The sequence below is a fragment of the Dasypus novemcinctus genome, chromosome 15, assembly GCF_030445035.2.
Source record: "Dasypus novemcinctus isolate mDasNov1 chromosome 15, mDasNov1.1.hap2, whole genome shotgun sequence".
Lineage (NCBI taxonomy): Eukaryota > Metazoa > Chordata > Mammalia > Cingulata > Dasypodidae > Dasypus > Dasypus novemcinctus.
In genome coordinates, this window is record NC_080687.1 from 101,754,652 (window position 1) to 101,777,944 (window position 23,293).

At 45.6% G+C, this 23,293-nt stretch overlaps 1 protein-coding gene across 8 annotated transcripts in view; it reads right to left on the reverse strand.

Annotated features, from left to right (window-relative positions):
* Window positions 1-18,242, reverse strand: part of RNASEH2B (ribonuclease H2 subunit B) — a 62,143-nt gene extending 43,901 nt beyond the window's left edge. Inside the window, exons 1-2 of one of the 8 annotated variants that reach the window (XM_071208329.1) lie at window positions 17,953-18,029; window positions 3,544-3,707 (exon numbers count right to left, since the gene is read on the reverse strand). Coding sequence is in view for 1 of the 8 variants with exons in the window: in XM_058276778.2 (XP_058132761.1) it covers window positions 17,953-18,016 (64 nt within the window). In the remaining 7 variants the exon portion in view is untranslated. Of the gene's footprint in view, window positions 1-3,543; window positions 3,713-12,202; window positions 12,293-17,952 lie in introns of those variants that run through there. The other 7 variants (XM_071208331.1, XM_071208328.1, XM_071208327.1 and 4 more) reach the window with 7 other exon arrangements.
* Window positions 18,243-23,293: the final 5,051 nt, after the last annotated feature.

The following is a 23,293-nucleotide window of genomic DNA, read 5'->3' on the forward strand; positions in this document are numbered from 1 at the left end:
AACACACTCACGTTCTCCAACTCGCCACTCTTAGCTCCCGAGACCCCTCAGCATTGTACAAGCACCTCAAGCCTGGACCATTGTCAAACATCACGCCAGCATTTCGCTCAGCGGCCTTCTCGCCTGCTACATTCCATCCACCCACGGGGGACTTAGCAAATTACTAGGCACCGAACGAACCACCACTTAGTAACAAATACCACCCTCTTATTGAACTTTTTTCTATTACCAATTTTATGTCACCCGTTCACACACCACTCTAGGCCCTGAGGATACAGCTGTTAATAAAAACAGACCCTGCCCTCACAGACTACATCCGATACAGCTGCCACCGTCCCTCGCACCTTCCCGAGTCGTCAAGCCCCTCTGGCACCCTCAAACCTCAGTCTGTCTCTTCAGGGTCGGGAGCAGGACCCAGATCTACCCCAGGACATGCAGGCCCGGGTCTACGCTGTCCAAAATAAGGAAAGCGCAAGCCACAGCTGTGGGCCGCATTCAAAAGGTAAAGTTTTCCAGGAGTCACACTTATTTAAAAAAGATAGAATGAATTTCGATAATGCATTCTATTTAATGCAATATCCAAAGTATTTTCATTTCAACATGAGGAAAATATTAAGATTTGCATTTTCCTAATGACTAATTAATCAGGTTGGGCAACTCTTCATGTGCATATTTGCACTTGCATATCTTCCTTGATGAAAAGTCTATTCAAATACTTTGCCCATTTTCAAGATGGGTTGTCTTCTTATTATTGAGTTGTAAAATTTATGTTATTTTGCATTTAATTTCCTTATCTGACATATGATTTGCACATATTTCCAGATATATTTCAGATATATGATTTGCAGATATTTTGTAGGTTATCTTTTTACTTTCTTTTTATAATTTTTATTTTTTTTGCTTTTTGAAGTTTCTCTACTTTTTACTTTTTTGATGGTATTGTTTATAGCACAAGTTTTTAATTCATTATAAGTTCAATTTAGCTATTTGTGTGTATGTGCTGTGATTTCAGTATCATATCTGAAAAACCACTGCCTAACTCCAAGGCCAAGAAAATGTATTCCTAAAGCGTTCAATACTTTTAACTTTAACTTTCATGTTTAGGTCTTTGAAACAATTTGAGGTAATTTTTGTATAAGGTACAAGGTAGAAAGGTATCTAAATCCCTACTTTAGCATCAAGTTATCCAGGTGGCAAAGGACCATTTGTTGAAAGGAATATTCCTTCCCTCATTTAATTGTCCAGGCACCCAACTGACCACAGATGTAAAGGGCTATTTCTGAACTTTTAAATCTATTCTACTGAACTATTTGTCTGTCTTTATGACAGTGCTACGTTATCTTGATTCCTGTGATTTGCAGTAAGTTTTGAAATTGGAAAATATGAATCCTCCAATTTGTTCTTCTTTTGCAAAATTGTTATAGCTACTCTGGGCCCCTTGCATTTCCATATGAACTTAAGGATCAGTATGTCAATTTCTACAAACAAACAAACAAAAACAACAATAAAACAAACAAAAAAACCCCCAACCAATTGGGCTTTTGATATGGATCACATTGAATTTATCAATCAATTTGGGAAGTGCTATTACCCTTACAATATTAGGTCCTCTCTTTTATGTACATGGGATGTTTTTATCTTTATTTAGATTTTCTTTCACATTATATGGAAATAGCTTATGGAAAAATTTTAAGTTACTAATTTAATAGTATCTTTACTTGTAATAGGTCTATTCAGATTTTGTTTCTTCTTGAGGCAATGCCAGTAGTTTACATCTTTCTAGGAATTTGTCCATTTCATCTAAATTCACCTAACTTGGTGGCATACTGTTGTATTCCATTATAATCTATTTTGTTTCTGTAAGGGCAGTAGTGATGTTCCCTCTTTCATTCCTGATTTTAGTAATTTCAGCCTTTTCTCTTTTTTTTCATGGTCTGTCAAGCTTAAGGTTTTACCAACTTTGTTCATCTTTTCAAAAGAACCAACAATGGCTTCATTGATTTTTCTTTCTGTTGATTTTGTATTCTCTGTTTAATTTACTGGTGTTCTGATATTTATCATTTTCCTTCTGTTAGCTTTGGGTTTAGCTTGCTCTTCCTTTCTTTTCACAGTATTACAATGGAAGCCTAGGTTACTGTTTTTATTTCCTTCTGTCTTAATACAGTTGTACATTTCTAAGCATTATTTTAATTGTATTTACAAAAGTTTTGGTATGTTGTATCTTTAGTTTCATTCAGCTCCAAGTATTATCTGAATTCCCTTTTGTTTTTTGTTTTTTTTTTGACCCAGTGATTTATTAGGAGTGTATTGCTTAATTTCCATATACTTGTGAATATCCCAGATTTCCTTCCATTATAGCCTTCTAATTTCATCCCACTGTTTTGGAGAACATATTTTGTATGGTTTTAATCTTTTTAAATGTATTAAGCCTTATTTTATGGCTTAGTATATGGTCTGTCCTATCATTTTATTTATTTTACTTTTCAAATCCAGGATTTCTGTTTGGTTCTGTAATAATATCTATCTTTATCAATATTCTCTATTTGGTAATACATCATCATCATCATACTTTCCTTTAATCCTTTAGTTCTTTGAATATATTTATAATAGCTGACTAAAATATTTGTCAAATAAAGCCAATATTTGGGCTTTCACTCTGGGTTTCTAGTGATTGGTTTTTTCTGTGAATGGGCCCCACTTTCCTGTTTCTTCGTGTGAATCTCATCATCTCTGGTCATTCTAGATAATATGATGGGGTAATTCTGGAACTCGCACCCACCCCCTGCTCCTCAGGCTCTGCAGTTGCCGCTCCTCATCATCCTGTGGTTGTCACTGGTGACTTAGGGACTTCCCGGGGCTAGCTCTGTAAAGGCTCTGCTCAGCTAGCCCAGCAGTCAGCTACCGACTGGTCAGATCGAGCCAGGGGCTCCCGAGCTTGCTGATGGACCCTTGGACACTCGGGCACGCTATACCTCAGTCGTAGCTTTTATCTACTGCCGGCCCTTGGCCTTGAGGTCCCCCAGATGCGAGAGACGGAGGCCCTCTCACCTTTCCTGGCCACGCACGTGCAAGCCGTCTTCTAATTCCCTAGAAAAGGCCAGAGTCCTTCAAGGCCTCGTGTGGACATCGCGTTTCCCTCATCTTCACTGTAAGAGTTTAGCCGTGTTCTTATATGCCCCAATTGGTATCCTCTCCTCACAGCTGTAATTTTAAACATCTGCCAGTGACCTTTTCTGAAAGATGCCCAGGGATAGGACATTTCCTGCAGACTGAGCTATGCACTCCAAGTCAGGTCAAATGACGATCATGACCCACAAACGGCTTTTTCCCAGGGAGCTGCAACACAGGTCAAACAGGGACGATGCTCCTGGGATGGGATTTTTGTGACACTCCAACCCAGTCCTTGCCCTCCGGGGGCTACAACGCACTCGTTTTTATAACTACTATGTTTGCGAGAGTGCCGATTTTCAAAGCTACCACCACAGAGCGGAGGAGATGGAGAGGACAGTCGTTCAAGTTATTTCGGACTCAGTACCGTCTTACCCTTCCCAGTGATGTCAGTCCCTGCCACACTGGTTTCTTAGTATCTAAGGGATTCCACAGCAGCTTTCTTAGGGTCTCTATGCTCTCCATAGGATCCAGTCGGATGTCCCAGAAGTCACCATTAACTCTGGCAGCAAATCTTCCATTCCCTTTACCATTCCAATCTAAACTCCTCAGAAAAAGAAAAGCAAGGAAAGAAAATGAGCTCTGATTACTACTTTCTGGACATTACTGGGCAGCGACTTTGTACCATGTGCTGTTCTAAATTCTTTACATGGACTACATTATAGAATCCTTACCACATCTTTACGAGGTGTTTGTTGTGGGTTCACCTGTGCTCCCCCCAAAAAAGATAATGCTCAAAATCCTAACCCCTGGTGCGTATGTGTGTGACCTCATTTGGAGATAGTCTTTGCAGATGTCATCTAGCTAAAATGTGGTTATACCAGATCAGGGTGGGCTGTACTCTTCTGGTCAGTTTCATTATTTTAAAAAGGGCATTTAGACACACAGACCCAGAGAAGAGAATGTCACAGGAAGATACAGAGGAAACACGGCGGTGTAAGGACAGAAGCAGGGACAAGGATGCGGCCGGCCGAGGAACGCCAAGGATCCCGGCAAGCGCGGGAGGCCAGCGGGGCAGGAGGCCTTCCCCGAGACCAGGCGGAGGCCCCCTAGCCCTGTGCCCGACGTGCGGCCTCCAGGGCTGAGAGAACGCACGGCTGCTGTTCCGGGCCACCGTGTGTGGCAATTTGTTACGGCCGCCCGAGGAAACGAATACAGTACAATTTTAACACTTTTCCAGAGGAGAAATTTGTTCAAAGTGAAGAAACCTGTCCGAGATCACGGGGCTTGTCAACCGCAGAGCCAGGATTTAAGCTCACGCGAGTATTATCCCAGAGCCAACATTTTAAAGTGTGATATCAGAGGAAATCTTGATCGCAAGCCCCAACCTTAACTCAGAAAACAAACTGCAGCTTTCAAGCACAGTAGCTATTTTGACATGGCTGTTCTCCCACGACACAAATGTCTCCGATTCATCTGTCCCGTCCTGTCTTGTCCTCCTCGTCCCTGAGGGCTGGAGGGTCATCGTGGGCCGCCCCGACCCCTCCAGCGCAGCCAGCATACAGCGCTGCTAGGGGTGCAGCAGAAGGAAGAGGAAGGAGGCAGGGCTGGGGAAACTAGAAAGAGGAACAGGCTGGACCAAAGCATAAACAAAAGGAGGGTGAGAGAAAACTCCTGTGGGATACAAAAATCTTCTAGCAATAAAAACAAAGTAAATGAGGTTCCTTGTAGAGATTAAGTCTTCTACACATAACTCCATTTAATCTCCTTTTATCTATGATATTTCAAAGCTTAAAAATTAGGGCACTCTTATCAGATACGTAGTTTCTAAATATTTTCTCCCAACAGGAAGGTTGTCTTTTTACTTTCATGATAAGGTCCTTCAAGGAATCAAAGTTTCTAATTTTGATCAGGTCCCATTTATCTATTTTTTCTTCTGTTGCATGGACTTTGGGTGTAAAGTCTAAGAAACCAAGGTCCTGAAGAAACATAAGGTCCTGAAAAAGCTTCCTTACATTTTCTTCTAGGAGTTTTAGAGTTTGGGTTCTTATATTTAGGTTCTGGAGCCACTAGGAGATGGATTTTTACATTTAAAAAAAAATTATTGAAGTATCTCATATATAAACAAACATAAACAATAAATATACAGTAATAGAATTTACAAAATAAACATACATAACATCATACAGGGTTCTCATACCTCACCCGACCACCAATATCTTGCATTGTTCTGAAACATTTTTACCTAATGATTAAAGAATATCCTCAAAATACTACCAACAAAAGTATTTTTTCCCCAGCTCACCCTATTATGATTATTTTTATATCATTTATATATGAACATACATAAAAAATAAGTATATAGTAAAAATTGTGAACTTACAAAGCAAACATGCATAACATCACACAGGGGCCCCATCTATCAACCCATCACCAACACCTTGCAATGTTGTAAGACATTTGTTACAAAATATGAAAGAATATTTTCAAAACCTTACTACTAACTATAATCCTTATCTTACATTTGGTGTATTTTCCCCCCAAACCACCCTATTATTACTTTTTAAATGTATTTTTATGACAGAAGTTGTAAACTTACAAAACAATCATGCACATGTGTAGAATTCTCATACAATACCTCTCTATCAACACACCTCACCATGGGGGAACATTTGTTACAGATTATGAGATAATGACATCAGACAATTACCACCACCAACCATGGTCCATCAAGTACATTTGGCACACTTTTTCCATACTCCCTCATTGTCAACACAGTTCATCTTTGACATAGATGCTTGAATATTACGTTACTACTGTTAACCACAGTCCATAGGTGACTACACATTCCCACCTACCTGCAACAGTGATGTACATCTGCTCTAGCTCACAAAGAACACTCTTGCATCTGTACCATCAACCACTATTCTCATCCACCTCTGTGTTTACTGTGTTATTCAGTCCCTAGGCTATTCTCTAGTTTTCTGCCAACAGATGTGTACATGCCTAGACTACCCTTTTCAGTCAAGTTCCCACTTACATACCAGCTGTTACTCACTACAATGTGTTACCATCTGCTCTATACATTTCCACACTTTTACAGTAAATTAAAACTTCTACATACATGAAACATCAGTAGTTCACCTCAGTCATCTTCTTATTTCCTTTAAGAATCCATTACTACCATCAGGTCTTGAAGACATTTTCCTACATTTCCTTCTACAAGTTTTATGGTTCTTGCTTTTATATTTAGTTTTTTGATCCATTTTGAGTTAATTTTTGTATAAGGTGTGAGACAGGGTCCTCTTTCCTTCTTTTGGCTATGGATATCCAGTACTCTCAGCACCATTTGTTGAATGGACTGTTCTGCCTGAGCTGAGTGGGTCTGACAGGCTAGTAAAAAAATCAGCTGACCATAGATGTTAGGGTCTGTTTCTGAACCATCAATTTGGTTCCTTTGGTCTATGTGCCTGATTTTATGCCAGTACTATGCTGTTTTTTACCACTGTAGCTAGGTAAAATGATTTAAAACCCAACAGTGAGAGTCCTCCAACTTCATTTTTCCTTTTTAAGATGTTTCTGGGTATTCAGAACCTCTTACCCTTCCAAATAAATTTGATAATCATGTTTTCCATTTACTTAAAAAAATGCTGGTGGAATTTTTATCAGGATTGCATTGAATCTATATCAATTTGAGTAGAAATAACATCTTAATGATATTTAGTCTTCCAATCCATGAGCATGGAATGTTCTTCCAATTATTTAGGCCTTTTAAAATTTCTTTTAACAATGAGCCGTAATTTTATGAATACAAGTATTTTGCATCATTGGTTAAGTTTATTCCTAAATATCTGGGTTTTATCTGTCTTATTTTATTTATACCACTCTTTTGACACTTTTAGTTACTTTTACTGATATACTCTTCATTTCTAGACTCTCTTCCAGGCCTCACTCTCCTGTCTTTTCTTTTAAGACTGTAGCATACCCTTTAGTATTTCCTGCAAAGCCAGTCTCTTGGTTACAAACTCTCTCAGTTTCTCTTTGTACGTGAATATTCTAAACTCGCCCTCAGTTTTGAAAGACAATCTTGCTGGATATAAGATTCTTGGCTGGAAGTTATTCTCTTGCAGTACCTTAAATATATCATACCATTGTCTTGTCTCCAAGGTTTCTGATGAGAAATTGGCACTTAATTTTATTGGGTATCCCTTATATGTTATGCATTGCTTTCCTCTTGCTGGTCTCAGAATTCTCTCTTTGTCTTTGGCATTTGACATTCTGATTAGTATGTGTCTCGAAGTTACTCTATTAGGATTTTTTCGGATGGGGGTATATTGTGCTTCTTAGACACAGATATTTATATCTTTTGATAGGTTTGAGAACTTTTCTACCATTATTTCTTCAAATATTCCTTCTGCCCATTTTCCCTTCTCTTCTCTTCCTGGGACACCCATGACATGTATGTTTGCACGCCTTTTGCTGTCATCTAGTTCCCTGAGACCTTGTTCAATTTTTCCCATTCTTTTTTTCATCTGTTCTTTTGTATGTTCACTTTCAGAGGCCATTTCTTCAATCTCACCAATACTTTCTTCTGCCTCCTCAAATCTGCTATTATATGATTCTGGTGTACTTTCAATTTCATTTATTGCCCCTTTCATTCCCATTAGATCTGTTATTTTTCTATGTATGCTTTCAAATTCTTCTTTGTGCTCATCCAGTATCTTCATAATATCCTTAATCTCTTTAGCTGTTTCATTGAATCTATGAAGATTTGTTTGAACATCTATGATTAGTTGCCTCAACTCTTTTATGTCATCTGGAAGCTTATCTTGTTCCTTTAAATGGGCTGTATCTTCCTGTTTCTTGGTGTGGGTAGTAATTTTTTGTTGATGTCTTGGCATCTAGTTTACTAGATGTATTTATTCTGGGTGCAGTTTCTCTTTTTAGGGCTTTCTTGCCCTTGCTGGTTGTGTAGCAGGAGCCAAAGATGTAGTTGGTGCTGTAAGCTGTGAAGGCTCAAGCTTCCTGCATTGCCGCAGGGACCAATGAAGCTTCTCCCAACTTTCTCCTTTGCCAGGGATAAGGACAGAGCCACAGTCGTGTGTAATAATTGAAGTCATGCAGGCCTATACTGTAGTTTCCCAGAAAGACCAATGAAGCTTCATGCCCCTTTCTCCCCTGCCTGGGGTAGGGATGGAGCTGCAGGTGTGGGCAGAAATCTATGCCAAGTGGGTCCAAAATGACCACAGTTGCCCTGGAAAACTTCCAGCTATTCTGTCTGTGTCAACCAAATGTACCTGCAGTTACCAGGAGCAGGATCTGCCAGCATCCTCCCTGCCAGAGGCAGGGCTGAAGCCTAGGCTAGGGCTGCAGGCTGACCTGGGTGAGAGAAACTGGTCCCTACCATCACTGTGATTTTCAGTCAGCCCAGCTGCCCTTCATGTTGGGGGTAGAGTTAAAACGGCAGCAACCAGCCTCTTTCTACTTGGACAGGTTCAAACTTTAGTTGTTCTTAGGGTTATACCTTAGCCAGCCAAATTTACTAATCAGTAGCTGAAATCGGTGGCCAACTATCTCTTCCTCCCTTGTTTTTGGGAAATGGAGCTTCAAATTCCTGCCACAAATAGCTCCTAAGGCAGCTTGTACTGCCAGAATAGGATGATCACCGCCCTCCGCAGGGTGGCCTTTTATTTTCCCTGAGAGGCTGGCACAAGTCCCTCCAGTTTCCTCCCTGCCAGAGGTGGGGCTGGGGCTTATGCTAGAGCTGCAGTCTGAGCTGGATGGAAGTAAGTTGTTCCCTACCAGCACTGTGATTTTTAGTCCACCCCACTTCCCTTTGTGCCATGGTTGGAGTTAAAATGGCAGCTACTGGCCTCTTTCTGACTTGGACAGGTTCAAACTTTAGCTGTTCTTAGGATTATACTGTAGCAGCCGAATATACTAGTCAGTAGCTAAAATTGGTACCCATATGTCTCTTCCTCCCCTGTTTTGGGGGAGTGGAGCTTCCAATTCCAGCCACGGAATAACTCCAAAGGCAGCATTTGCCTCCAGTGCAGGATGGCACCAGCCTCCGGGACGTGGAGTGCTCTACTCATGAATCTTCTCTGCAGATGGGCAGTCTCCTCCTTCCATGCTTTCAAGGATGTTGCAGGATGCTCTTCTAGTCTCCTGGAACCCCCAAACAGGTGCTTTAGATAGGAGTCCACTTTCATTCTTTTGAACATGGACATACAGAATTACCATATGACTTGGCAATCCCACTTCTAGGAATATACCCAAAAGATATGAAGCAGGGACTTAGATATCTGCACACTAATGTGCATAGCAGTATTATTCACAATTGTCAAAAGATGGAAGCAACCACAGCATCTATCAACTGATGAATGGATAAAAAAAATGTGGTATACCATTCAGCTGTAAAAATGAAGTTCTGATACATGCGACAACATGGATGAATGCTGAAGACATGATTTTGTGTGAAATAAGCCGACACAACCGGACAAATACTGTATGTGCTCACTGATAATAATTAGAATAAGCAAATTCATAGAGTTAGACACTAGAATATAGGTTACCAGGGGCCAGGGTGGAGAAAGGGAATGGGGAGTTAATTCTTAAATGTACAGAGCTTTTATTGGAATTGACCATGAAGTTTTAGAATGGATAGTGGAGGTAGCACAATATTGTGAATATAATTAAAAGCCCTCAACTACATATGTGAATGTGATTAAAGGAGAAATTTTAGGTTGTGTAACTGTTACCAGAATAAAAATTATAAGACTGTACAACACAGTGAACCCTATAGTGAACAACGGACTGTAGTTAATAGTACAGTTATAAAAAACATTCTCTCATGAATTATCACAGTTATGCCACACTAATGCAAGGTGTTAGTAGGGTAGTATATGGAAACTCTACATTTTATGCATGATTTTTCTGCAAACCCACAACTTCTCTAATAGGAAAAAAAAAAAAAAGGAAAAAAATTAGGGCACACAGCATTTATCAAGGCACAGAATCATTCCGTAATTTTGAAAAATGTATCACGAAATACTGTATAAGTAAAAAATGGTATATTATCTTTCATCCAAAGACTACATAGTTTGGAGTTATTGTGCAGTTGATACGAAGTTATTCATCAACCAGTTTTTTAAACTTGGCAGGCTCCTTCTTGTCCTTCTCTTGGTTAAGACAAGTTTCTTCATATTGTTTAACTACATGAGACAGGAGGGAGCCACCTTTTTGCCAAGTGTTCTTATGACTTGGAAGCAACAGCCATTTGCTCATGACCCTGTCTGATTTTTGGCACACAGGAGATAAGAACTGAGAAACACACACCCATTGTTTTCACAGGGAAGAAAGTACAGACACCACAGCACCATTTGTTTTATTTTGAGACACCATATCACGACTATCCGATTTCTTAAGAAGATCCAATAGGAAAAAAAGGACAATCTTATAAAAAAGCCATTGAGATTATGACTCTCATACAATCCGAAACAAGTACCAGTTCATTTTCTGTAGACTTCAGCCATTAGAACATATTCAGAACCCCTACTTCCCTCCTGCCTGATTGCCAGAGATACTGCCTTGGAAACACTTGCTAAGACACAACAAGATGCATGCAAGGCAAATCAGCATGAATTTTGAGTTACATGCTGCTTCCAGGTATGGTAATTTCAGTAATAACTATATGCCTGCCTTTCCCAAAAATTTGCATTGCCAGCAAAGCAATCTAGGTCATTTTCCTGGCTTTGAGATGCTCTGTTCTTTTCAAAGACTATCAAAGGCTACAGAGACATGCAAGTAGGAAAATATTTCCAAGTAATGGGTTCCTCTAAGTATAACTTTTTTTTTTTTTCTTTTCTAAGTTTTGAAGGGTCAAAACCGTGAGAGATAAAATCTTCAGTCTTTCAGGTCTGTCTCTATCGAAAGCTATGTTTCTAAGAATGGCCTGGGCACCAAAGAAGCTCATGGAAAACTCCAGCCAACCAACTCAGAGCCAGTAGCACCGAGAGGCAGAGCTAAGGGCTTGCAGTATCTGGGAACAGGAAACTCCGGGAGAGGTAGAAAGGACAGTCCTGACCGGGAAGTCTCACGGCAACTGGGGCGAGCTGCAGGAGAGGAGGCGTGCCTGCGCCCAGGGGTCAAGCTGACGCGAAGGGCAGAGGGGACTCCCACCCTTCCCGGCCCCCAGCCTCTCCCACGTCCCCATTCAGGCTGCAGAGTGTCCTCTGGCATATAGCAAGGGTCCTGGAGGAGGACTGAGGAGGGCTGCGGGCTGAGCCACTGAAGTCCTACTTTCTATGGGACAGATCCAGCTTCCGGGTCATAACACGGGGATAATAATGCTTGCCTTAACTGTTGCCCAAGGTCACTGTGAGGTCAGCTACCATCGCACGCAGGAACACGCAGTGCCAAGTTGTAAGAACTAGAAGGCAGAGGGCTAGCAGATGGGCTTCCGAAAATGTATTCAAATCAGTGGTAAACGAAGGTTTACGTTACAGTAGGAATCCATTTCTCCACGCGAATAAACCTCTTCCACATCAATACACAATCCAGGTAGAGACCATGAACTGCTGAGAAGCTCCGAGTGCCAGCCGGGGCAGGCCAGGCCACGCGTGGCTAAGGCCAGCGCTCAGAGCTCCCACGCTGCCTATCGGGGTCCTCTCCTTTTTGGGAAGAGCAGTCCCTGCCCTCGAGCACCTCTTTGCCCCCCTCCTCTCCTCCCTGTGCTTCGGGAGGAGGCTGCACCCCCCTGGGGACAGTCAACGGGGGGCAGAGGCTGCAGGTGCCCGCAGAGGAGCCGACGGCAGGGCGCGGTGAGCCCCTCCCGGCAGCCCCAGGAAAGCTGAGGCTCGGGTGCTCCCGGCAGCGCGTTTCCCGCTAGGCGGGGGAAGGGGGCCTGAGGAGGGGAAGGTAACACGCAAGAGGCAGCAAGCCGGCGCCTGCGGCAGGCGAGGCACTCTAGTTCCAGACCTTGCGCCCTCCACCACCCGTCCCCAGGCCCAGCTCACGGCCGTCCCTCCCCGGGAAAACGCGTGGGACGCTGCTGGGGGCTCCCGAAAACGTCCGACGCGCTGCCCGGACGCACTCAGCCCACTTGCGCAGACCAGTCACCTCCGCGCCCGGCGGCCTTCACGGCAGCGCCTCCCGGCGTCCCCCGCGGCTCCCGGCGTCCCCCGCGGCTCCGCATTTCTCCACCCCTGCCCCGCCTCGTCTTCCCAGCCCCGCCCCACTCCTGAAGAGAGTCCCTGCCAAACACGGCCCCGTGGGCCGAGGCTTCCTGTCTGGCCTCGGTGTCTGTACCATGTAAGCTAGTATACACCTCTTCGGTGCTCCAAGCGTGACCGCTGCGTTTTCTTTGTAGACTTTGCACTGTCTTTATCTACATTAAGAGGAAAGGAATCCCAGGGCCCTGGTCTTCCGTCCACGCCTCTACCCGGCTTCGCGGACTCGGGTGGAGGTGCGGGGGTGGGAACCACACAGGGCCCCGTGGAAGCTTCTGCGCTGGGAGCCGCGGGCACCCAGGGCTCGAGGTGCCACAGGAAACGAGCGGTGACAGGACGACCGTGCATTGAAGGCAGGCGCAAACTCCAGGACTGGCGTTTGTTTCCTAAGAGACCGGAAAGAAATGGCTCCAAAAACGTTATCTCTAGGGGACAGGGTGGGGGCTACATTTATTTTCTCAATGTTTTTCCGCGTTACCAAAATTTCTACACTGGGCGTGTATTGCTTTCCAAAAAAAATTTTTTTTTAAGTTATTTAAAAAAAAAAACACTGAAAGAGAAATGTGTAAATGAAGCGGAACGTGGTCAAAACCTGAGGCGCCACAAAGAGGCGCGGGCAGCCCTGGGGGACAGGGGTTGTTCTCGGAGCCTGGCGACGTGGCCGGGCCACGGAGGGGAAGCGCTGGTGCAGGAGCCCCGGCCTGGCCGCTCCACCCAGGGCGGAGGCGGGGGGCGCAGCCGGGCCGCCCCCGAGCCGCCCCCGAGCCGTCACCACGGGGTCACCACAGGGCCGCTCTATTTTAGAGGAATCTGTGAAGCAGGGATGAAGGAACTTCCGGACGACAAAGGACCCTCAGGCCTCGGTGGCAAGCCCTGGGGACAGGCTGCCCTGGGAAGCTGCAGGCGCACAAGCCGGCGCCGGGACACTAAGGGAGAGCACGCGGGAGCGCCCCAGCGGTGGCACGGAGTGGGCGTTCCCCGCACGTGTGTGCTAAGAGGGCAGTGTAAGGAATACTTGTGATAAAACAAGGTGGTCTGAGAAGGGTCTCTGCAGGGTACCACGTAGGACACCCTAAAAGGGCGCACCCCGTTGGGAAGGCTTCCTGGAGGAGGTGACACCCGAGCTGGCTTTTAACCCAGAACTTGAAATCTACCAGGCAGAGAGTGGAGAAGAGGCAGAAGGAAACCAGACTGACACAAAGTCAAGGGAGATCCAAGAAAGAGAATCGAAAAACTCTCGTTGAACCACATCTTGAGGAAAGGGAAGGGGGTGGGAAAAGGGACAGCCTATGCAGATACTAGGGGAAGAAAGGGAATGTGAGACTGTCATGCTTCCAGTAAATGCTTACTGAGCACCCGCCTACTCTGTCCCAGGCCGGGGATAAGAGCTGGGGCTACAGCAGAAGGCTTCAGTGACACTGGAACCCATTGATCATGAGCTGCAGGCCTGGCACTGGTCTCCCCACTGTAGAGGGGGCTTTGCGAAGAGAAAGCAATTTGCCCAAGGTCACGGCTAATAAGGAGCATAAACCTAGTTTTTGACTATGCTTTGTCATCTGCCAGGCCTTAGGGAACACTGAATGAGTTGTCTGTTTTTTTAACAAATATATGGAAGTCATGAGTTCTTCCGTATGAACGTCCCAGGTATTCTGGAACAATTACTAGTAGGGCAGAAGATGAGCTCCGGAAACAGCACGATTGCGCCAGCTGGCAGTCACTGCATTGGTCCACTGCAGAGCGTGCTCAGGCAGGCGGGGAGCCGATCCAGCGGCCAGCGAGAAGGCTGCCCGGCTCTCTCCAAGAAAGCCAGACGCAGGGATCGTGTGGAAAATGTTAAAGCACGCTCCACGCTGGGAAACCAGGAGACTACCTCGTCGCTGCCTGCCTGCGGGGTACTCTTCAGTAAAAGGGAATATCTTCCAAGAAGCTGAACACAATTATGCAGAGCTGTCTGAAATCAGCACTTGAATTGGCCAGGTTCCCTGCTGCTTGCCAAGTTCAGTGCTGGTTCGTCTCATCAGAATCAGCTCTTCTGAAGGGAAGGAAGTCTTCAGCCTACAAGATATATTTCTAAACACAAACATACATGTGTACAGAGAGTTTCTGCAAAGAAAAAAAAAAAGTCCTTACTTTATCCTTCTGAGATTAACAGTGTCCCCTTAGGGTAAGGGGAAAAAAAAGTCTTATTTTTTTAGGGTCACTGAAAAGCCAGTTAGGCCTACAACAGTTCTTCTTTGCACTTTATATTAATTTTTTTTTCCAGACAAGAGGGGTTTCCTTTGGGCTCATAAGCTACATAAACAAGACTAAAATCAGAGATCACATTATTATGAATTTTCTCCATTGTTAAAAGGAAAATTAGTTTTTTTTCCTTTTAAATTTGATTCTTTTTTAATCCTTGAATTAGAACATAGTCCCTAAGCTCACATTCATGTCTGTCTTTGCATTGTTTGGGGAAACAAATCCAATAAATCCTATTTGTGATGACCATTATGCCTATTATCAGGGATGAATAAGAAGCACATTACTGTATTTGAAAACGTACAGCCCTGTCTAAGGTTGGCAGGCCGAGGAGTCTTTAAAAGGAACCTAGCCTCTGTCCCCAAAAAACTGGCCACTATTTATGCCAGCTGTGGAAAAAATTAACAAATACAATCCCTCCTAAAATATCTTTTAATATGTATTTTGTAGGAAACATGGGATAATTTTATTACAAAACTTGTTCACAGTTAAAGATGTGATCTGAAGGCCAGTTCGACAGACTCTGAGGGATGTTTAATCAGCCTAAGTAGACTCAAAGGACTGTCTCTATGGTTTGAGGTCATTTCTCTTCACTTTCCCTCGCTTAACATTAGTTTCCCAATATTTTAACACTTCCTTGGAGATGGCTTGGTAACAGGGTTCAGCCACAACAGCAAAAAACAAAGTCTCCTCCTCTCAGTGAACTTGTTCCTAGCTGACTTTTCACTACCACGTCGACCCCAACTCAGTAGATCTGACAACAGACTATCGAAAAGTGTAAAGCATATGGCTCGAACATTTATTCTGAGACAAGTAAACAGGGATGGAAACTTCTACCATGTTCCAAAAAGATGTTAAAGGCTCCTTATAAAAACTAAAACTGCAAATAGGCTAGTATTTCAGGCCATTTTGGAGAAATGTTTAAGACCATCCCAATGGCAAGGCATTCCTCCTTAGCTGAAATGGGAAGCAGTTCTGTCTCCACCTGTCTATGAAAATCAAGATCCCAAGTCTGAATATTCCACAAATGCCCTGCCAACTTCCAACTTTTGTTTATCTGGGATATTCAGCTTCCCAGTGATACAGAAAACTAGCTAGTAAGAGAGCTAAATGGCACTTTTTACCACGTTCTTCGAGATATAACACAATGCTCATGGTAGGCAACTTGATAAAAAATGTGAATTAAATGTTGGAAAAAAGTCTCACGGCAAGGTGAGGTGACTACCTTTGTCTCAGAAATCTCCTCAAAATTTTCTTGGCCTGTTGGTAACATGCTCACTTTTCAGATTATAAGCAGTAAGCCCTTCAGGCCCCAGAAGTTTTCTAAAATTGAGTGTATAATACCTCCACCACATAATTCTGAAAACATTTTATATTTTATATAAACTGTTTTTCTTACCAAGGCCCCAGCCTCACTGTGATGTTAGTCGGCCGAGGGTATAGCCTCTTCTTCTAGAGCATGTGAGTAACTGAACTGATTGCCCACCTGCTGGATAAAACTACCAATACCTCTGTGAATTCGGGCCTCCGTACCCTGTGCCTACCTGAACTCCCCTAACCTTAAAAATTCTGGCCCAACACAGAGAGCTAAACCTCATCTCCCAGTCCTAAAATCTGAATCCCAAACCCAAAGCTACACCTGACCTCCCAGTACTAAACCCGAATCTAACCTAATTCCTAAATCCAAAGCTAAACCTGATCTCCCAGTCCAAGCTCCCAGGGAAACCAGACCCTCAGTATCAACACCATCTGGGAACTTGCTAGCAATGCTCATTCTTGGGCAACCCCACCAGACCTAGAGAGCCAGACGCTGGGTGCGGCCCCGCCCCGCAGAGCTTTAAGTTTGAGGACCTGCACTTTTGTGGATTTACCTCGGGGGCCTGCAGGTGGCACTGAAGGCCCCTGGGAGAAGTCCAGGCAAGAAAGTGCCCAGTTCTTCCTGTCATCAGTTCCTCAACAGCTGCTTAGGCTCCGCTCAAGAGTTAAATGGTCCCAGGACGTCACAACTTCGAACAGGACCTGGCCTGAACTTCTCACGGCCCACGGTAGAATAGTATACCCACAACCGTCAGGGGTTCTCGATGCTGTCTATGGACTTTTAGTTGTTTTTGTGTTTAATGCAATGGGGATGCAAGCATGCTTTAAGAATGAAGCTGTCAATACTGAGGAAAACAGAACAAAATGGAAAACTCAAATTATCATCAGCAGGGGTAATGGCACTATACTTGATTCTGGAAGAGTGACTGGAGTTCATATTCTTGAAATCAAGCAGAATTGATGTGGCTTAAGTGAGAAAAGAGGATTTTTCTTAGGGAACACACGTAAGGTAGTCCTTTGTTAGAATCAAGCCAAAACCTGGAATTTGACACTATTTTACTATACAAACATCTCTAGTGAGGACACAGAGCAACGGGAAGTCTCATACACTGCTGGCGGGAAGGTAAATTGGTACAACCACTTTGGAAACTGTTTAGCAGGGTCCACTAAGGCCAAACGTGCAGTACTGGGGACTGGACAAGGCCACTCCATAGAGGAAATAAACCCTATGGATATTCAGACAATGAAATATACCCGGCAGCAAAATACAAAACAAAACCAAAAACTGCCCCTCAAGCACTCATCGGTCTCACAATTCTGAGTCAAACCAGAGGCAAAGGGATCCAATACTTATCAAAAAATCTCAGGAGACGAGTTGACAGGCTCTTCAGTGACTGGGACAGCTACAGGGGGAACAGGGGAGCCTGCCGAGAATGTGTCAGTACCCACCACAAAAATCTAGAGCGCACGCTACATTTACAGCATTTACTGAGCTAAATCTGACAGTTAAGTACAGTGAACACCGCAGGTGCCTTCCTTCCAACGTCGCCCCATCTAAAGGCCCACTCCATAAAAGCCGAACCCCAAACTCCTTTGTTCCGCCGCTTCTGCGTGTCCACGGCCCGGTGCCCCTGCCCTACTGCGCAGTCAAGGTCGAGGGGAAGTGCCTGGCGCCCTCCCTCCCGTCGTCAGCAGCCGCCCGCGCCGCTCTGAGCCCCCTTGTCCCAACCACTGCCCCTTCCAGCCTCCTGGACCCCCAAGATTGACCTCGCGCCGCGGTGACTTCCCAGGCGACCCCGGACCTGCTGGATCCCGGGCTCCGCGCTGGGCCAAGTGCCGAGCATGGGACACCGCGTTATCGGGGCCCCGAAACCAAAACCCGCCTGGCCCCCTGCAGGCCCAGGCCAAGTCCTCCCGCCCCCAGGGGCACAAAGAATCCGCCTTGATGCCAACATCTGGCCAGCACTTGTCCGCAGGAGGCCGAGGGGCGCGTCCCAAGGCCGGGTGGCCGGGGACGCAGCGGCGCACGGTGCGCCCGCGCGGCCGGCGCGATTACCTGGGAGCAGGAACACGTGCTGGCGGGCGCGCGCCGCGCCCCCGCGCTCCCCGCCGGCAGCCATGCTGGCTCTCCCGGGCCTCGGCGCGCGGGCCCGGGCTGGGCGCGGCCGCCCAGGGCGCAGCGGGCGGGGCCCCGGGCGCGGGAAGAGCAGGCGGGCCGGGACGGCGCGCGGAGGGGCCGGCCGGCCGGGGGCGGCGCGCGGGCCCGCGGCGTCTCGCTTCTGGGCTTTTGAATTCCGCGCCGGGCCCTCCTCCGGCTTCCGGGCCTGCGCTAGGTGCGCAGCCGCGCGCCCCGAGGGCGCAGTGACGCGGCGGCGCGGGGCGCGTCAGGGCGCGGGGGCGCACGGGAACGCGGTCCCTGGGGCCTGGCCTCCCCGCCGCCGCGGGATCGGCGCGGTCTAGGGCCGCCCGGGGGCGGGGCGTCCCGCGGGGTGCCCCGGAGACTCCTGGAGCCGCTCCCACGTTGGGACAAGAGCTGTGCGGTCCTAGGCTTGAGGGAACTCCCGGGCGCGGAGGCCCGCCTCTCCGTGAATGTACCCAGGCCCCCGGTCGCTTTCCGCGTTGCGGTCACGCCGGGCTAGGGTGTGCATCCTGACTCGTGACACCTCCTACGCGGCCCTGCACGTGCACTTAGTGTCGCGTTGGCCAACTAGAGGGGCGCAATTGGGGGCGCAGAATAGGAATCTGGTGATTATTTGGGGAGACTCTTTGCCAGGGGTTAAACATTAAAGAATTTTTTAAAGCAATATTTAAAAAGCCAACGCCATGACATTTCGGTATTTAATCCTAAAAATAAAATTTTAATGGAAGAAGCAGGGCTTGGTTCGCAGTGCAGGAAAAAATAGATACTTCTTTGATACTTCAAAGAAAAGCATATTTTCATCCTGCTCCAGGTCCACGATACCCCTCACCAGGGGCGATTACTGTTAACAATTCTTGACTATTCTCCCAGAGTTCTTCTTTGCAGACACAAGCCCCTGTGTCTCGTTTTTGATGAATACACAACTCATACATTTTGCTTTTTGTTGTCTGGTTAATCTTCAAGATGGTTAAATTTGTCGGATAGAGCTAAGCCATCCGCACAGACTTCTAGCTTCACTCCTTTTTGTAGTGGAGTTGAGACAAACGTAGCTGGAGTTGGCTTCAGAACACACCTGGTGCGGAGGGAGCCTTCTTGGCGAGGAGGGGCATGCCCTGACTCTCAGCTCCCAAATTAAACTGTCTGCAAAGCCCTGGTATCGGCCAAGTCCCCAGGCATATCCTAATCAGAACTGACAGTACCCTCACTTAGTGCCCTTTTTCTCCCGAGCTGGTTTCGTTTTTTTCTCTGAACCTTCCCAGCCTGTGGCTGTATGAATATGTGTTTTTTAATGTGGCTGTTTTCACAGTGAAAAGACAATTCTGCCTGCTTTTCTTCACTTAACAGTGTCATAAACATTTCCCCCATGGTATTCCCAAAGAACGCTGTGAACGGATGTATTATTTCATGCTACTATTGTACCAAAGTCACCTATTTAGGTGATTGCAAATGCATATTACAAGTAATGCTGCAGGGTATCAGATGTACAGATGGTGCAGCATTCAAAGCTAAGCAGGAGATGTACACAGAGCAACATGGATTCTTTCTATGGAGAGAGAGAAAAAAGTTAGAAACAGGAGGAGATTTACAGCAGCTTACCACGTAGTAAATAGAAAAATACATTCGTAAAATAACACTACGTATTTTACCAGGATACGTGCATTAGTTAGGCCATGTATCAAACACATAGAAAATGGGTGTTTTTAAAATGCAGGGAGTGTAGGTAAGCATGAAGGGCAGGGGAAACAAAATAGAGAAAGAGCCAGGACTCACAGGGACAAGTCACTGTGGATTGGATTCTCACCCCGTAGGTCCAATGACCGAGACTTAAAAAAAAATGCTGCAACAGACTTCTAAACAAACTACTTTCTCCTTTTTTTAAAAAAAATGATTTAAGTACCTTCTTGAAAAGGGGCCGAGGGTGGTGTGGAAATGGATACTAGAGCCCTCTGTCCCAGGATAAAACCCAAGGTGAGCTTAACACATAGCCACAGCTTCCCAGGCCTCCTTCACTCCCACCTGCCCACAGCCTGGCCACAGGAGCTGCCTGTGCTCCAGCACTCGGCACTGTGTCCTCTGTGCCCAGAACTTCAGGCTCATCACGCCTCTTGTTCCTCCCCATCTCCCTCCCTCTGCACTGCCTCCTGGAGAACTGTCACTCACCTATTAGGTGGCTAAGAGCCTCTCCAGGGGCACCTCTTCCCTCCCAGCACCTTCCTGGAGGAATGGGTGAGTGCCCACTGGCGCAGACCCTCCGTCCTTTGTCCTCTGAGGGAAGGACAGGATCGAGTCATTCAGGGCTTTATCCCCAGAACAAAACTGGCTCATACTAACTGTGACCAAGCGCTGTGCTAGCACTCAACTTGGATTATCTCTTTCCATGCTCCATCAGCCCTAAAGGGAAGTATTAACATGATCACTCGCACTTTACGGAGAAAGAGGATACAGTTGGGGAAGATGAAGTAATCGCACAGCTAGCCTGTGACGGAGCGGCTGTGCGATTCGAGAGCCTGGCTCCTGGCCCCTTCCCCCTCAGCGGCCCAGTGGCTGGGACAAAGCTGCCTGGGCACAGAGCAGGTGTTCAGTGGATATTTCTCCAGTAAATGTTTATGGGGATAGATAGGTGGTCATGGTAACAGTCAAGGGCATATGGTATTAACTAGTTTTAAAAACAAGAACAAATTGATTATATCCAGTATATTATAAAATGTTCCATAAAATAACTTTTACATATGCAAAGAGACAAGCAGGCTAACTCTTCAGAAAATGACCTGGGAGCAGCAACCTGAACATCTCTGAGTAGAGAATCAGAGGGACTTTTCCTAAAAGCCAGAAGAACAAGATGTTCCCTCTCAGGCAAAAAAACAAAACAAAACAAAAGCCCGAAGCAAAAACCCCAACAGGGGGCTGGAGGGGAATGAGTTCAGAGCAAATGACCTTTGCTGTGCTTTAGCCAGGACCACAAAAGAGAGAGCTTGTGCTAAGAGTAGTGGAGGATGTTTTTTCCTTGTATGGATTATTAAAAACGTATGAAAATGCTTTGTCCAAAACCAAATAAAAACAAAAATCCACGCTTATCATCGGTTTTATTAGGAGAAAAGGTTGTTGCCCTGCTTTGGTCTTGTTGCCAAATGTGCATCTAGTGACAGTCAAGAAGGCAACAAGGTCCTCGAGCCTAAGGCGGGAGAGAAGGAAAGGGTCAGCTTACAAAAAGGGTCAGCTGTTTAGAAGGGGAACAGGAGTCATGAGCCACCTTTCTGGGGAGAATATTCCCTTTCTATTCACTCTTATCCAAGCCAACCTGTAAATAGTGAGATGTGCCAGTTAGCTTAAGAATGACTGAAGGGATTAAAAAAGAAGAAGAAAAGAAAAAGGAGCAGCCCCTGCGTGCTGGTTTGAGGCTCTATGTAGCCCAGAAGATCATGTTGGTAAAGCGAGTCCATTCCTGTGCGTGAGCACCCATCCTAAGTAGAATCCACTGGTGAGCAGGATCTTAAGATGTGACCCACCTCATTCAGGGTGGGTCTTAATCCTCTTCCTGGAGTCCTTTTTAAGAGAATGAAATTCAGACAAAGAAAGAGAAAGCCACGGAAGCCAGAGCTGGAAGCAACGAAAGCCCAGAAAAGAAGGGAGAGCCGAGCAGATGCCGCCCTGTGCCTCGCCACGTGGCAGAGGCGTCCAGGATCGCCGGCAGCTGGTCTTCAGGGAGAAAGCATCGCCTGATGATGCCTTGACGGGGACAATTTTTCTCAGCCCCAAAACTGTCAGCTTGTAAGCTAATAAATTCCCATTTCAAAAGCTGCTCCATTTTATGGTATGTGCTTAAGCAGCTTTAGTGAATTTGAACCCCGTGCCATTCAGAAGCAGGTTGGTGCTTCCAGCTAGTCCCTGTTTCCCCCCGTTAGTCATAAACCATCTCATGGAATCCCAACCTTGGACAAGGCTACGCAGAGACCGTAATAAAAACAAGCCCACTTCATAGTTTTATCTAAGCACAGACAAAAACAAGGTCACTGTGCCCCCCACAAAATTCCAAACACCCCCTCTCTTGGCCAAAATGAGTGGCTGCTGCTTCTTTACCAATTACAGCTTCATTGTCAGTTTCATCTCCCTTCCTGACACATAAGGCTCGCTAATAGCCCGTCATAGACCTGCTCCCACTTTCTAGCAGTGTTCAATAGAATGCAAATCCTCACTTCCTTAGGCCCTCTTCCAAACCATCCACCCACGTCCAAATCCTGCAATGGGCTCTTAACCCCCTTTTCCTGAGGCGCCCTGCAGTTCTTCATGGCACACGTTCTCTCTCGCTGCTATGAGGAATAAACCTAACGTTCAAATTCAGGTGTGTTCCTAGTTTGGCTGAAGGGAGTTAATGTAATGTTTAAGCATTTCTGTGTGTGTGTATACAAAGTTAAAAACTTTACATATGTATTTATATAAAATCAAGGTAACTAGAAAATGCAGCCAATCCAAGCGCCAAAGAATATGTTTGTGTCTGAACTGTCTGTAGAGATTGACTACCATAATTAAATAAATCAGATAATCAGGTAATTGCACATTTTGCTGCATATCAGCCTAAGCAATCACCAGACACTTCTTATAATTTTAATAACTTGATCTCTTAGTTCTCACTTAATTTGCTTTTATATACATTAATACTTTCTATACTGCAGTGCATTTTTAAAAATATTTATTTATTATTATTATTTTTTAATTACATTAAAAAAATATATATGAGGTCCCATTCAACCCCAACCCCCCTGCCCCCCACTCCCCCCACAGCAACACTCTCTCCCATCATCGTGATACATCCATTGCACCTGGTAAGTTCATCTCTGAGCATCACTGCACCCCATAGTCAATGGTCCACATCATAGCCCAGACTCTCTCACGTTCCATCCAGTGGGCCCTGGGGGGATCTACAGTGTCCCGTAATTGTCCGTGAAGCACTATCCAGGACAACTCCACGTCCTGAAAACGCCTCCACATCTCATCTCTTCCTCCCGTTCCCCACACCCAGCAGCCCCCATGGCTACCATTCCCACACCCATTCCACATTTTCTCTGTGGACATTGGATTGGTTGTGTCCATTGCACATCTATGTCAAGTGAGGGCTTAGATTCCACATGGGTACTGGATGCACTCTTCCCGCTTCTAGTTGTAGACACTCTAGGCTCCATGTTGTGGTGGTTGACCTTCTTCAACTCCATGTTAGCTGAGTGGAGTAAGTCCAATAAGTCAAAGTGTAGGAGCTGAAGTC